Source organism: Monodon monoceros, unplaced genomic scaffold (genome assembly GCF_005190385.1).
Source record: "Monodon monoceros isolate NGI ecotype Baffin Bay Population unplaced genomic scaffold, NGI_Narwhal_1 Super_Scaffold_8, whole genome shotgun sequence".
Classification (NCBI taxonomy): Eukaryota; Metazoa; Chordata; class Mammalia; order Artiodactyla; family Monodontidae; genus Monodon; species Monodon monoceros.
The window spans coordinates 74624262-74641118 of record NW_021703785.1 but is presented as its reverse complement, the minus strand read 5'-3'; the positions used below and the strand labels follow the sequence as shown (position 1 = coordinate 74641118).

At 38.3% G+C, this 16857-nt stretch overlaps 1 protein-coding gene across 3 annotated transcripts in view; it reads left to right on the top strand.

Annotated features, from left to right (window-relative positions):
* Positions 1–12160, top strand: part of ZMYM2 (zinc finger MYM-type containing 2) — an 87737-nt gene extending 75577 nt beyond the window's left edge. For all 3 annotated transcript variants that reach the window (XM_029209891.1, XM_029209892.1, XM_029209890.1), the window contains 8 exons: positions 62–187; positions 1105–1199; positions 2686–2854; positions 3703–3854; positions 8817–8931; positions 9560–9811; positions 10102–10222; positions 11498–12160. In XM_029209891.1, the coding sequence (XP_029065724.1) occupies positions 62–187; positions 1105–1199; positions 2686–2854; positions 3703–3854; positions 8817–8931; positions 9560–9811; positions 10102–10222; positions 11498–11690 (1223 nt within the window). In that variant the 3' untranslated portion in view covers positions 11691–12160. The remainder of the gene's footprint in view (positions 1–61; positions 188–1104; positions 1200–2685; positions 2855–3702; positions 3855–8816; positions 8932–9559; positions 9812–10101; positions 10223–11497) is intronic.
* Positions 12161–16857: the final 4697 nt, after the last annotated feature.

Below are 16857 nucleotides of genomic sequence, written 5' to 3'. Positions count from 1 at the left end.
TGTGTAGGTATTGTTGCAGTTTTCTATTTTGATTTCTGATGATATTATGGCTTGATTACAGGTGTAATTATTGAAACGGACATAATTGGTTCAGATCTCTTGAAGAACTCTGACCCAGAGACACAGTCCAACATGCCTGATGTACCATATGAACCAGATTTGGACATTGAAATAGATTTCCCCAGAGGTAATAGAAATTCTGTTTTATTCTTTCAGTGGAAGTGTGGTTCTGCACTTTAGTTATGGTGTCATAATCGTGGTTATGATCATTAACAATCTAATGTTCATGTCATTGCCTGTACTGTTATTATTGGTCTTTTCTTTTTTACCCAGATAAAGCTCAGCAGTTAACTTCCAAACTGAAGCATATGTTGAATTGTAGGAACTTAAAAGGAATTTCCCAGAGCCTTAAAAGGAAACTTTCTTAAAACTAATTTATTATAGAAACTTTTACAGATATATATTATAGAAACTTTTACAGAACTTAAAAGGAATTTCCCAGAGCCTTAAAAAGAAACTTTCTTAAAACTAATTTATTATAGAAACTTTTACACATATAGAAGTGTTGGTGTCTTTTTATTTAAATAAAATATTGATAGTATTTTTCTTAAAATCGTTTTGAAAATTAAGTTAACCTTCAAAGGGAAACAAATATTTTCAGGTCTTTTGTTGTAAAAGAAATGTGTTCTGTTTTTCATTGTTTATTTTCTTTATCGATGGCCAATAAGGATATTGAATAGAATGTAAAGCCTTTTACATTGGAAAAGATTTAATAGATTGAAACTAGATTGAAACAGATTTGTACTGAGACCATTTAGATCTTATAATTAAATTTCAGGTTTTAGTAATTTTTCTATCACACACTTCCACAAAATTCCATGTTGATACGCATTGTACATGTGTTTTTTAAGAGTATGAACAGGCGTTATCAGAACTTATAGACCAGGTTAGGTAGAGAAAATGGTTTGTTCTCCACCCAGCGCAGGCTGCCCTGTGCATGGTGCTTGTGCGCATTCAGCGGGTGGTCCTTCGTTGGCTGAGTTTATATAGCATAAGTCTGTGCTATTACGTTTGAAATGAAAGTTCTTCTGATTCAATTGTCAGCTGCTGAGGAGCTTGATATGGAAAATGAGTTTTTATTACCACCTGTTTTTGGAGAAGAATATGAGGAACAGCCTAGACCTCGATCTAAAAAAAAGGTATGAAATGTAACAGTATTCTTGCATTCACATCCTGTCTCTGTGTAATAGAGGGCAAGGGTACTTGAGCTTCAGTTGGGCCTGAGAATGTGGGAAGGTACTTTGTTTTCTGGAATTAAAAAAGACTTAAGAGGTAAAGCTTTTATTACTTCATTTCTAGGTAATAAAAATATATCCTATTTAGTTGTAGTTTCATAGAAGAAGAGTGAATATTGCAACTTTTTATTTTTAATTTTTATCTTGATAAAAGGTTGTCATTGATAAAAGGTTTACATATTTGCTAAAAAAGTAAATTCAATTATTGGACAACAACTGAGACTGTTTTCTAGGGAGCTGTTTTTTCCATTGTTATTTTTGATGAGGTTGAGGTACACAGTTGTTATATCTGGTCTCGCTGAAACATCCCAGCACATAGGAAGACGTGCTGGACAGTTCATTCAGGGATCCCAAATCTAAATGTACAAACGGATATCATTGTTCTGAACATTTTATTAACAACTTTCTGTATTTCTGATTTCCAACATAAAGCAAGGTTTTTTTTTAAAAAAAGATGACTTTCACAAACTTCTCCAAAAAAGAAAGAGAAGGGGAAAATTGAAAAAAGGAGTGAGTACTTGTGGTAGAATGAAATTGGACTCTTACTTGACACCACACACAAAAATGAACTCAAAATGAGTCAAAAACCTAAATGTAAGAACTGAAATTATAAAACTCTTAGAAGAAAACATAGGCCTAAATCTTCATTAACTTGGGTTAGACACTGTTTCTTAGATGTGACACCAAAAGCACAGGAACAAAAGGAAAAAATAGATGAATTGGGTTATATCCAAATTTAAAATTTTTGTACAGCAAACAGTACCATCAAGAAAGTGGGAAGGGGCTTCCCTGGTGGCACAGTGGTTGAGAGTCCGCCTGCTGATGCAGGGGACACGGGTTCGTGCCCTGGTCCGGGAAGATCCCACATGCCGTGGAGCAGCTAAGCCCGTGAGCCATGGCCGCTGAGCCTGCACGTCCGGAGCCTCTGCTCCGCAACGGGAGAGGCCACAACAGTGAGAGGCCCGCGTACCGGAAAAAAAAAAAAAGAAAGAAAGAAAGAAAGAAAGTGGGAAGGAGTTGAGGAGTCACCTCCTATGAGGTGGTGTCTTTGAGAAGTTCTTCAGTTTCTCTCTTACATTAATATTTGGAATCCTTCTATTTCAGATTTTAATTATTATGTATGTATTTTCTCATCAGTGACTCTCAGCTCACAGCAGTAGCTAATACGATTCTGTTGTGCAAAGTAGTTTATGCAGAAATACAGCATTCCTGGAGAGAGATTTCAAGTAATGTCATAGGTAACTGTTCTCAGATCAGAAATTCCCGTCAGTTCTAATCATGTAAATATATTTCTTTGTAATGTGCATTTGTTGAGAGATGGCTTACATAAAGTCATGAAATAATATAGGCTTAAGAAAAAGAAGATTTGACAGTGGTGTTTTACTACCAGGGAGCCAAGAGGAAGGCAGTGTCAGGGTACCAGTGTCATGATGACAGTTCTGACAACTCGGAGTGCAGCTTCCCTTTCAAGTACACGTACGGGGTAAACGCCTGGAAACACTGGGTCAGAACGAGGCAGCTTGATGAAGATCTTCTGGTATTAGATGAGCTAAAATCTCGTAAGTGTTCTGATTTTGTTTCCCCTATGTCCTATTTAAAATCAAGGTTTTTATTCATATTTTGGTAACTATTCTTCTGTGCATCCGTTTATGTGCATGAGTGAGCTTGCGCGCGCGCACACACACACACACACACACACACGGGCATGCACCGTGTTGCACAAATGAAGCCCTTACGGTAGTGTCGGTTCATGGAGCTCCTGTTGCTCGCTGGTCAGTACAACTCAAACAAACCTTGTTTCCCTATTGAAGTTGATGATTATGATGATTGTGGGTAAAGAAGAAAGTTTGCTCTAAGCAGACAGAGCCCTTTGCAGCAGGCCGGACTCTTTACTGTGCATGGACCAGTCCGTGGCACCACAAAGAGGGTAGGAAGTATGGCCTTATTGAGGTGCTAGAGTCAGACTGCCAGGGTTCCCTCATGTACTAGCATCTCAGTTCCCCAGCTCTGAAGGGGGGTAACAGTACCCACCTTGTAGGGTTGTCATGAGAATTACATTGGAAAATACATGTAAATTTAGAACATTCCTTCATCCACAGTAAAGGCTTAATGTTGACTGATATTAGAATACCCATAGTATGTGAAAATCCAGAAGGTACTCAAGTGAGTCATTAATTACCATGAAGCTGCATGTACTGTACATGAAAAATATGTTTTTCCTTGAAAAAACAATCAAGGTTTTTGTTATTAACTGCCTTTAAAAAGCAAGAATGTAGCTTAAAGTACTTTACATTTAAATGTAGCTCTTATTTTACCTGTAAATTCTTACACAGAATAAAGTGATTTCAGAAAGTTTCTTAATCTTAAGACAGTAAAAATTATTATTTTAAATTTTATTTCTTTTTAGCTAAGTCAGTAAAGTTAAAAGAGGATCTACTCTGTCACACCACGGCTGAGCTTGACTATGGCTTGGCCCATTTTGTCAATGAGATCCGAAGGCCAAATGGGGAGAATTATGCACCTGACAGCATCTATTATCTTTGCCTCGGGATTCAAGAGGTGAGTGATTTTATGGTTACTTTCGAATATAATGTTGTTAAGAAAGATTGTTGTGGTAGGTTCTTGGAGAAAAAAAATGTTTTGCTTCAGGAATATTACGGAACATCAGGGTTTACTGGCTTACCAAGAAAGGCGAAAGTAATTTATTCGAAAATACTGGGATATTATAAAGGGTTTTCGTAGCTACTTTGTATACAGATGTTTCTGCTATAATGTGCTGTGTCCCTAAAAGTGAACTTCAGGTTCTCCAAAACTGTGTACCAAAACCAAAAAGAACTTAGGTGAAAAACATAGTTAGTAACGGACCACTCGAAGCTCATGCATCTTTTGTAACAGGACTAATGATGTGTGTGTTTGTTACCATGTATATATATGATAATCAGGTTGATTTCATCCCCACCTTACAATTGCAAATAAATGAATTAACATTCTGAGGCATGGTGTATATATGTATATATAGATCTGTGCTGATATATATGTAAACAGATAAATGACTTCCCTCTGCAAATAGGTCTGTTTCATCTCTGCTGTGTTTCTAACTTGTTAAATAGTGTAAGTACTCATTAGTTCTTTGGAATCATCTTATAAAAGATTTCATTCTTTAGAGGTTTTAGGTAAACTTCAGCCACATGTCTGTGAATCTTGAATGAATACATTTCCCATAATAAACATGAAGATCCGCTTTCGATAATGACTTTTAGTTTTGAACAGATAGTACAGGTTTGAGCCCAGAGGTCAGAAAAGGTCCTAGCTTTACATCCTATGTATTTGTAAATATGGTAAATGATAGGGGGAAATATTCTTATGTAGAGTTTTGTTTATAGGCCTAAAATTAAATATTTCGCTGCTAACAGGTAGTAGGTGCTGAAATAAATTACTGGAGAAAACTAGAATTGTCTTGATTTGTATTTCACTTTCCCTCTTCAGGATAGAAATTTGCCTAAGATTATCTAAGCAGTGGTGGGGAATAACACATAGCTCTAAATTACTGTGTATTCAGAGACCATCACATATTTTGCAGTAGCAAAATATTTATATATTAGAACTTCAAATACCATTAGAGGTTTGAAAGCTAAATGGATTGTAAATATTAATGATTATAAATTATGTCTTCAAGTAGGTTCATTTTTTTCCAATTTTTTAATTGCGGTAAAAATACATATAACACAAAATTTACCATCTTAACTGTTTTTAAGTGTACAGTTCTGTGGTATAAAGTACATTGATAATCTTGTGGAAACATGACCACCATCCATCTTCATAACCCTCTTCATCTTGCAAACCTGAGACTTTGTCCCCATTAAATACTAACTCCTCATCCCTCAGTCCCGCTGCCCCTGGCACACCCACCCTTCTTTCTGTTTCTGTGAGTTTGACTCTCCCAGGTACCTCATGTACGTGAAATCAGCATCATGTCCTGAAGTTCATCCATGTTGTAGCACACGTCAGAATTTCCATTCTTTTTAAAATAGGTTCTTTATAAACTGAAAAATGTTTCCTCAAAATAAATTTTTACTACCAGAACAGTACTCTTAAAGATGGTCAAGATGGGCACTTCCCTGGGGGTCCAGTGGTTGGGACTCCGCGCTTCCAATGCAGGGGGCTCGGATTCAATCCCTGGTCGGGGAACTAGGATCCCACATGCGGTGCGGCGCAGCCAAAAAATTTATAAAAAAGGTCAAGATGGTAAATTTTATGTTCTGTGTATTTTTACCACAATTGGAAAACCAGTTGTTTTACTCTTCTAATCACTGGACAGATTTTCACAGGCTTGATTTAATTTTTTGTAAAAGACTGTATGGTATTTATAACCAGCTTTAAAAATAATCTTCAAACTCACTGTGGTGATAAGATGTCTAAAAGATAGTTTCCAGAAATCATTGCTGTTTGTTCGTACTTCAAGGATGCGTACAGAGGTAGAAGCTATTTTGGAAGAATGTGCGTCTTTCTCTGTGTGATGCGTTTTCTGATTCCGTCCCCGGCTGACAACAAAAGCAGCGCGGCTTCCTCTCCAAGCCCTTTGGACGTGTGGGGCAGGTGGTGTGTTGAGAAGTGAGGGTGGGCCAGCCTCTTTTCCTCCCTCACAGATGCGGTAGCTAATCCTGTTCTTCCGATGGTGTAAGGGGTGGTGGCTGTCGCCAGAAGTTCACATAATATGGAAATGTCTAAGGAAGAAAGAAGGGGCTACGTGAGCCCCGCAGTCCCGGTCAGTCTTTCACACACTGTTTTACATCTGTGTGCGAGTCCTTCACACCACGTTTACCCAGAGTGGGTGGTGGGCGCCTGTTCCCCTGGGTCCTCCCACCCCATCGCGCTTGGCTAGATGTGCGTGCAACTCCTTTTTTATGAATGTGGCAAAAGACATGGAACCTTTGTCCCCAAGGACAGGGAACCGTGTTACACACTTTGGTGTCTTTCCTTCCCTCTGCTTCCCAGTTGTTGTGTCAGCCCCTGAAGACGTCTGGGTCAGAGCTCAGTGAATTCAGTCAGTGGCGAGCATTCCCTTTGTTTTGTAAACAGTGTGCACCCCCCTCTCCCCCGCCGCCAGATCTTATGTAATTGTCCTGAAGAGCTGGTGCTTTTATTTCTAATCTTCCTTCTGACTAGCGGGAGTAACGTTAGGTCAACTCAGATGATGGTGCTGTGGCCTAGTTGCTGGTTAGCACACACATGGTTTATGTTCTTCATCCTTCTACTTTCCACTTGCTGTGTCTCCAGGTTTAAAGTAGGTGCCTTTTAGGCAGCATATTGTTGGGCCTTGTTTTTTATTTTTCTTTTTTTCTTTTTTTTTTTTTTTTGGCTGCATTGGGTCTTCGTTGCAGTGCACGGGCTTCTCATTGTAGTGGCTCCTCTTGCTACAGAGCACGGCACGTGGGCTCAGTAGTTGTGGCTCGCGGGCTCTAGAGCGCAGGCTCAGTAGTTGTGGCACACGGGCGTAGTTGCTCCGCGGCATGTGGGATCTTCCCGGACCAGGGCTCGAACCCGTGTCCCCTGCACTGGCAGGTGGATTCTTAACCACTGTGTCACCAGGGAAGTCCCGGCCTTGTTTTTCAAATTAAAAAAATTTTTAATCCAGTCTGATAATATTTGTCTTGGTGTGTTCAGACCAACAAAATTTTTTATTTAAAGAACCGGCTGGTAAACATTTTAGGCTCTGTAGGCCATACTTAATCTGTGGAAAGCAGCCTGGGCGCTTGCAGTCTGTTTTAAGAAAACTTGGTTGTATTTGTAAACAGGCAGCGGGCCAGCCTTCAGGACTGTAGTGCAGACCCCGGTTTAGACCTTTTACATTTAATGTAATTAATCACTGGATTGAAAATCCTGCTTGTTTGTGCTTGTTATACAGTTGACCCCCCTTATCTACAGGGGATACTTCAGGATCCCCACTGGAGGGCTGAAGTCTGTGTATACTACAGTGGCCTCTACACACCTACCTGTGATACAGTTTTGATTTGTAAATTAGGCACAGTAAGAGATTAACAACAATCATTACTAACAGAATGGACTAATCATAATATGCTGTGATAAAAGTTCTGTGAATGTGGTGTCTCTGTCTCTCTCTCTCAAAAATCTTATTGTACAAATTTAACACCTTTTCTATCTTAACTAAGCACTGACCACCCTCTGTGGCTGTAGCTTTTATAGTTTGAGGTGTGACAGCAAAACTAGCCTGAATTTTTTTCCTGCTTTACGACATCGCAGATAGAAGATTTGTTCTTAACCGTGGATCTCAGCAACCTCAGCATCCGATTTTTTTCTTTCCTGATTAAGTCCAGAACTGTCACCTTTTCACTCAAAGGAAGCACTGTGCGTCCTCTCTCTGGCGTGTCCGAATTGCCAGCTTCACTCCTCTTGCTTTGGGGCCATAATTATGTAAAGTAAGGGTCACTTGAGCACAAGCCCTGCAACCCTGCAGTGGATCTGACAACCCAGATGGCCACCAGGTGGCTGATGTGCGGCGCCGGACCAAGGGTGATTCACGTCCCTCCGGGCGGGACGACATGACATCGCGAGATTTCATCATGGCTTCTCAGAATGGCCTGCAATTAAAATTTATGAATTGTTTATTTCTGTCATCTTTCATTTAATAGTTTTGGACCTTGGTTGACTGTGGGTAACTGAAACCACAGAAAGTGAAACTGGATGAGGGGTCACTGTATCTGTTCTTTGTGGGGTTTTTTCGTTTTTGTCTTTTTCTGCTTTCTTTTGAATTATTTTTCTGTGATTACATTTATCTCCATCATTGGTTTATTATTTATGCCTGTTAAATTATTTGTAGTGGGTTTGCAGTGTGCGTCTTCAGTTAATCATTACATACCTTCAGACCTTCTTGCCCTGTCTCACATGTGGTAACCTCAAGCCCTGTGATCCCGGTTTCCACCTCCCGTTCTTTGTGCTGTTGTCACACATTTTACTTGAGCGTTCTTTTTACCCACTGGAGATGGAGTTCGCAAACTTTGGTGTTTAAGTCATTCTTTAGCAACCCTCACTGTTAAGGTTTGTCATAGTAAGTTGTAAGATTCATAAATTTGCACTAACTCAAGGAGAGTGGGGCATAGAGAGGAAACAAGGGGAAAAGCATCAAGCTCACAGGCTGCTCGGAGAGGCTTCACGCACAGAAACCCTCCCGCCCTGCCCTCACCCTTCGCGTCCGTGGACTGTGTCCTGAGCATTGGAGCCATGTGCTCTGTTTGTATCTGACAGACTGAAGATTCTCATCCAGTTCTTACGTTCTGAGAAGCCTTTGTATTTCAGCTTTGAGTTTTTTAAGCAACAGATTAGTTGGTAACTTACGTTTCTTTGATTTCCAGATATATAGAGAAGGCAATCATCTCTTATTAGTATGCTAATAAAGACAAAGACGTAAGACGTTTATTTTTTCCTTAGGAAATAGAGTATAAGTGGTCTGTAATTAGCTCATATAAATCTTAAATCCTTCAAGTTTTTTTTTTTTTTTTGTAGTACTTGTATGGTAGTAATCGAAAAGACAACATATTTATTGATCCAGGATTCCAGACATTTGAGCAAGAATTGAATAAAATACTCCGAAGTTGGCAACCAAGCATACTTCCAGATGGTAATGCTCCTTTAAATAAAATGTCGCCCACTTGCTGCTGGGATTTTCTGTGTTTATAGAAAGTGTACTACAGATAATTAGGAAATAATTTAAATGAGAGAGCACTTATTCACGGACGCATCGGTCCGTCTTTCGTTGAATTAGAAATGAATGTGGTTGATAGCTAGTGTTTATGAAGAACTTTGTAATAAACGTGACCCACTTTCTTTGGAGTAAGAAACTGGATGCTCATTTCTTAAGTCCTCCAGTTGAGATTCTGATGTAAATTTCTGTAAGAAACCTCTGTTTTAGATGTATAAAGAAAACTTGTTTGAATGGAAATCACCTATTTTTTTTCAGGATTTCTGCAGATGTAAAATTCCCTTCTGACCATGGTCTGCTTGTCCTCTGGAAGACCAGGAGCAGACTCCAGGCCTGACCCCGGGGGTGCTAGCTGTGTAGTCTGTTGTGTTTCCCGGCTCTGTGTTGTTTCAGAGCCGCATAGGTGATTCTGAAATTCATTCCAGTTGATCTGGAGTGAATGGAGGATTGGACTAGGTTTGTTCTTGAATTAACTTCTATCTGTTTCTAGCTGGTTACATGAAAACTGTTTATTGTAATTCTTTAAAAATCTTTCTCTCTATTTAAGGGTCAATATTTTCTCGAGTTGAAGAAGATTATCTCTGGAGGATAAAACAGCTAGGATCACACTCTCCAGTAGCTCTTCTGAATACCCTGTTCTACTTTAACACTAAGTATTTTGGCCTGAAAACAGTGGAACAGCACTTAAGGCTTTCCTTTGGCACTGTGTTTAGGCATTGGAAAAAAAACCCTTTAACAATGGAAAATAAAGCATGTCTTCGATACCAAGTGTCTTCCTTATGTGGAACAGATAATGAAGGTAGCGTAACAGGTTTTCGTTTTGGGATTGTCTGTGGCAGGGACTGCCACTCCTTGCCTTACTAAAGACCACCTGGTCACTTGTTAAGAACCTAAGGACTGTCATTTTCATAAGATAAGACAGCCTATGTTGTCTTAAAATTAGGAATTACCAGAAGCCACAGTTGAGAGCTCTGAAGCACACCTGGTCCCGTTCTTTGGTGTAAGAGATACTGGGAGTGATCAGAGTGAATGGTGTCACCTTTCTTCAAGATTGGTCTTAGAAAGTTTATGTGATTTTTATTTCTTAAGATAAAATTACTACTGGAAAAAGAAAACATGAAGATGATGAGCCAGTATTTGAACAAATTGAAAATACAGCCAATCCTTCTAGATGTCCTGTGAAAATGTTTGAATGCTACTTGTCTAAAAGGTAAGTGTTAATGACATTTGATTTTTTTAAATGGTAGTAACAGTTAGTTGCTGTGAATTTATGTCACCAAGAGGTGACATTTTTTTCCTTGGTCCTTTTTTTTAGATTTCTCTCTTTTCTCGCTTATGAAGTCCTTTCACTTATAACGTTTTTAGTCCTGTTATTATAAAATACCCAGCTTATACTTCATGTTTTAAGCACATGTTAAGAAATCGCTCTCTACTAATGAAATGACTGCTGTACTTGTAGAGGGTCAGACAGTACATGTCTTAGGCTTTTTGGGCTGTGGTGTCTCTGTTGCAGCCAGCTCTGCTGTGGCAAGCAGAGAGCAGTCCTGCCTGGGCCTGGGTCCCAGTGACGCCCTGGTGAGAAGGTGGAGAGAGGCGAGTCCTCGGTTCTGGAGGGAGATCCCTGAGGTGTCGGCAGGGCGCAGCGTCTTCTCAGGGCCCTGTGCGTTCCAACTGCAGCACTGCTTTCTCCCGCGGGTACCAACAGGCGTTTAAAATATTTTAAACCAGTGAAATTTTTGGAGACCACAAATTATTTTATGCTTGTTCATTATTTTAAGTATGCACTCTAATTTTTTAAAAGGCAAGCATGAACTCAGAATGTATTTTCTTACGTAAACAGTTTCGTAAATTGTTTTTATAAATTTTCTCCAGGTTAACTCTCAAGAACCATAAAAGCAGTAATGTCACCTATAGGATGATTATTTTTAATAATTAATATTTCTGACGATAGTTTTGGGTGGCCCTGCACCAGTATCTGGATCTTCCAATGGTAGTAACTATTTATTAGTTGGAAATTCCTATCTCAGTATTATCTTATTTTAAAAATTATTTCTTTTGTGTAACGCTGTTAAGTATTTTTATTTTATGTTTTACTGTATTTCATCAATTCTAAGACACATTTCTCACATTTTATACTGTCTCTGAAACTGGGATGCATATTATAATTGATGCATCTTGAAATTATAATTGGCAGTGCTTTACTTGTTAAATGGCAATATTAAAATAATGATTAAAAATAATGTTTCTATCGATGGTGTCTTGGATTCAGTGAAATACAGAAATTATAGTGGGAAAATAATCTTTTATTGTAGAAATTAACTTTTAGAATATCTCAGTGATAGAATATTTAATGTAGGTAATTATGCATGTGGTCTGCCCATGTAATGTGGTTAATGGTAGCAGAATTATTCTTGAAAGAAAAGAAGGAAGTTGTGAGGAATTTCGTGTACATACTGTGACATGGACTTTCTCCTTTCTCCTGAAGTCCACAGAATCTTAATCAGAGAATGGATGTTTTCTATTTGCAACCAGAACGCTCTAGCTCTGCAGACAGCCCTGTCTGGTACACGTCTGCTTCGCTGGACCGAAACACCTTGGAAAATATGCTCGTACGGGTTCTTTTAGTAAAAGATATTTATGATAAAGACAATTATGAACTGGACGAAGACACAGAGTAAAAGGAACGTTTTAGAAGCAATCGGGAGAAAACAGCATTAGATAGTCATGCTGCTAGATCTTTACTATGGAAAACATTTCAAGTTTACTCCTTCTGTTTTGAGTTTTGTAGCAGTGTACCCACACTGGGTATTACCTTGTAAATAATCTGTGAGTGAAAGTTGCCATTATTCTATGTAGTGGTTTTAGGATACTTACAAATACATTCAAATTCTTTTTTTTATTATTATTTATTTGATTAGGTATGTTTGTAACTTTTTACATTACAAGATATGAATGAGAATGTGCCATGTATAATTTTTTCTTGTAGTAAGAAACACCCATATTGCCCACCTCTGCTGTTGCAAAGCTTCCTGGAAAGGGGGCTCTTCTGCTGGGTTCTTGACAAGATGGTTGTGTGTGGGGAGCACCTACTAAAAGTTTAGAACTTGCAGTGTCTTTCAGAATTTTTAAAATAAACTGTAAACTAATAGGCTGGGTTTTTTGTTTTGTTTTTTTTGCGGGGGTTTTGTTTGTTTGTTTTATGCTTTAGTTACTGAAGCCTTACCAGGTTATGTAGAGAGATACCATCTTCTGTACCAAAAATAGACAAGAAAATGCTGTCGATACTGGTGTACTGTAATGTGAATCTATACTGGTGAACAGAACTTTTTGTTCCCCTTATTAAAACCTTAGTGTCCTTTTCTCATTTGTGGCTTTCTGCATCACCCCAAACAATAATAATTATGTATATATACTTATATATATGTGTGTGTACATGTACATATGTGTATACACACACATATATAAAGAATGATGTTGATAACATGATCATGGAGACATTTTCTTTGCAAAAATGATGAAAATATAAAATTCTGTTTTCTGTGTCAACCCTAAGTATCCCAAATCCCTTCATTCATAAGCGTTTGGTTTTTCTCTCCCCTTGAAGATACAGGTCATGTTTCCATCCCCAGGTGGCACTCCACAGCTTCACCAACTTCATGAGAATTCTTGTGCCTGCCCTCACATATGACTGATGCACACGCCGGGTGTTTAAAAATGCCACTCCGGAGACTGTTGTCACGGAAAGTCGAGCTAGTTTGAGTAAGATAGCACCCGTTTCACTATGAGGGTTAGCAGGGCAGTGACTGACGGTTCAGGCTGATGGATAAAGTGTATCTTGAAGGAAATTACTTACGTTCGATGTTAGATTGTTTGGCTTTTACATTTTAATTACTTCTTACAGAAGATTGCATTAAAAAACTTTGTACTTCTGCATAGCGATTTATCCATTCAGACCTTTTCTTTTAGAACAAGAAGTTTACATAAAATCCTACCTTCTAAAAGACCGAGGAAGTGCCGGCTGCAGTTATCATGAAGAAATCCTTTGGCTGACTTCACAGAGCTTGAGTGTGGTCATGTAGTCTTGTTTGCAGTTCCTCAGTCACCACAGTGATGTTCGTTATTAAAACTGTTTGGGGGAAATTGGGCTATTTTCCACAGTGGTTAAGCAATGTCTACACATCCCTTAATATTTCTCTCTTCCTTGGGATAAACGTTAACATTCAGAAGAAATCTTCTCATTTATGATTTGGAAAATTTCACGAGTGCAATCAGCTGTATATTTAAGCAATAATTAACAGATATTTTTGGCATAAAAATTACTTTTTAATGTTCTAACTTGTTTTATAAGTTTGAATAACGTTTCTGTCCCTTAATTGATTTTGTATTTCTGGATTTGATAATCAGACTGACAGTAGCAAATCTCATACACTTAAATAGGTATAGATTGCTTGTTGTCTGTTTAATGAAGTAGTTAACATATTTAAGATATATAATACAAAACATTTCTCATCCTCGCCTTTTTCCAGAACTACTGCTTTAAGCACTTTTCATATAAATGCATATTGTTGACTAAAGGTGATTAATCCTAACCATCTTTTATTCTTTGAACTGGTGCTATATTCCATCAAGAGCAATAAAGTTTTCCCCAAATGTCACTTAATGTATATTTTACCAAATACCCTACATTTCTGCTGTGATCCCACTATTAATAGCACCTTGTCTTGCTATTTTCATTTCCTTTATTGTACATTTTGGCTTTTCTAAACAGAAGTGTCTACATAGTTTTGATATTGATATGATTAAGGATTTAGAGCTCTTGTCTTTGTCTTGATTGCAATCCAAGGATTGGGTAACTTGACTCTCGGGGGGGGGGGGGGAGAAAAAAATAATACTATTTTATGAGAATTGTTTGTCCTGTGAAACTTGCTTCATCTAGAATATGTTTCGTTCGTTCCTGAATCTCCTTAGTTTGTGTGGTCCTAGATGACTGCTGAGAAAAGGGTAGTGAAATGATAGTTTCTTTCTGCTGCTTAGAGATTTCTGATGACGGCATCCTGTAAATATAATATTGTTGCCTTTAGATGTCTGTTGGAGATGCTATATTTTTCTGTTCTGAAGATTTTGCCGTTTAAAATGAATCAATACAAAAGTTTTTATCCATATTGAGAAAATGAATTTCCCATGCTGAATTGAATCTTCATTAACACTTTGCCTTTTTTTTTTTTTTTTAAGACTTTTAACTGTATTGGGTAATGTAAGATATTAAAGGACTTTTCTAGGCAAGAAGCTCAACTCTTCTTTTGGCCATAAAAATACTTTCTGTTTGAATAGTAGTTCATGTTTCTTTCTCTCCTCCTGCGTGGAGTTGTTACCAGTGGATTGCACACACTGAGCTAGGGAGAGGGTGCGTGTTGTGCTGTGTGTTCAGACTTCCGTCACTGTTTTCTGATGGGGTTTCCCTCGGTCCTGGGCGACTGCTTTGTGGTTGCGGTGGTTAGGAGTGCACCGTGTTAGGGTCACAGTGACGCAGAAGTGGTACCATCGCACAGTTTTGGTCTGTACTACTCTAATATTAATCGGTCCATTTAATCTGAGATCTTAAATGTCTTGCAGTCTTAAACCACTATGAAAATTTACACTCTTATTTTGCCAGTTATTTCCAAAATGTATTGTTATACGCGTATCACTTATGTTCTGAGTGGACCCTGCCTGTAGGATCATCTCCTTACCCCCTCAAACAACGCGGTCGTGAAAGTGTGCATGAAAATATTTTTAAAGAATAAATTTCTTTAACGAAATTACAATACCGTTGAATTTTCCCCCTTAATAAGCCCCTTACTCATTTTTAGAGAAGTTCTTTGGATTTTAATTTTTCCATTCTACTGTGTTCTTAGGAATAGACCATTGTTAATGTTGTTTTCCTGTATTAAGTACTTTTTTTGTCGTTTCTGGGTATATCATGCTTGAAAATGATACCTCGTAACAAGATCTTATAAATTTAGAAGTTGATGACCAGAACAGGTTAATTGTGTCAGTCTGGATCTGAGAGCAGAAACACTTAAAATGCTGTCTCAATTTGTGCTTTTTTTTTTTCCCTCTTTACTTAGAAGCTAGGTACCCCAAAATACCTAGAGGGTATTTACCTTAGAGGGGTACCCCAAATAAGTTGCTGTAATCCCCTGCCTTATAATGAACTGGACAAGAGAAAGTTGTTCTTAATATCTGGAATATAATGTGCTAATTGATTACTGAGTTAAACAATGCATGAATTTAGACCTTTTGAGAAAAAAGAACCAAAGAGAAACTAAGATTTAATCTGTAAATAAAGTACATATTAGGAATAGAACCGGAGGGGGGTCCACAGATCCTGTGGGTATACCAACGGAGGTCATTGTATCGTTGGATAACTCCTCAGAGGTAAACTCAGCACATGAAAACTCACTATCCCAAAATCTAAACAACAAATCTTTGTTTCATATTTCCCCTGTGCTAAAGAGCTACTACCAACCATGGTAGTTAGGGAGGGAGAGAAAATAAAAGATTAAGACAGCAGTGTTCCAAAGGTTACAATTATGAGGGTAAACAAGATATACTTGTATGGTTATTTAACTCCTAGGGAACACGTAGGGAATGTATCCATAATAGTTTAAAACAGACAAGATTGTGGACACTCAGAAATACCCTAAAAGGCTATTATGGTCTAGAGTAGTTTTCATAGAATTAGCACCACCTGTGGTTTATTTAGATTCTTGTAACCTTGAGATTGCTTATGGCTCTGTAAGAAATGGTCAGTGGAGTAATTTCTGGTTATTTTAATGGTTCCATTTTGGTGGCATCAGTCCTCACCTCTGGCCTTCAGACTAACTTGTAATAGCACCCAAAGGGGTCGCTAGAGCATGAGTTAGAGATAATACTGAAAAGTATGAAACCACATTGAATTAAGATAATTCCGCTTCTAGGTTATGTGATGTGGATGGAACATACGAGGTCCAATACATTATAGAAATTTAAAAGAACTTCAGCCACTGAGGATTTATTTCATAGCAATTGCTTTTGAAAAAAATAGAATCTCAAATTTATTTTAAATCACCGGTGTCGCTGCTCGTAACCCTATGAGCAGATGAAACGTTTCCATTTTGATTACGTATTTGTACTTCTAAACTGCCGTCAGCAGATGGCAGTAGTGTACAGCACCAGGCTTCAGTTGCTTTTTTGTCTCTGTACGACTGTAAGTATACTGTAGTCCCTTAGCAGAAATTCTTGGGGATTTAGAATTCAGAATTTTCATTCTCAAAAATAACGTGTGCTTGTAGGTTACATAGGCCCCTCAGTGGGCTCGGGGCAACACCCTGTAATCAGTATCTTCTCAGCGATAAATCAGGTATCGGTAGTGACGGGGTGAGTGGTGTGCGGCCACAGAAAGCTTTGCATGGCTTAGCTCGGCTTTTGTCACAAGCACAAAAGGCTAGATTTTCAAACTTCTTGCATCTCAGACTTGCTGATGAGGAATTGCAAGCCTGTAATAAAACTAGTGGCAGATCTAGTATTTTCCTTCAGTAAAACATCTAGTATTTTTTCTCTCTTGTATCACTTAGTTTGGGTAGAGGTAACTGAAGGCTTACCGTAAAATTTGCGAATTCAATTTAAAGGAAAATGCAAGGAATGCTTAGAACAGGCATAAATAAAATGGCAGTTGTAGAGCCATTATTGAATGCTGAGACTTAAGAACAACTGCTTTCTTTTACTTTCCTTTTTGCCTCAGTATTTGTAGCATGACTGTTCTACATAAATGTGATAGGGCTTTCTGAGTGGCTGCTGTCGTTCCCTGGAGCCATTGTTTATTCA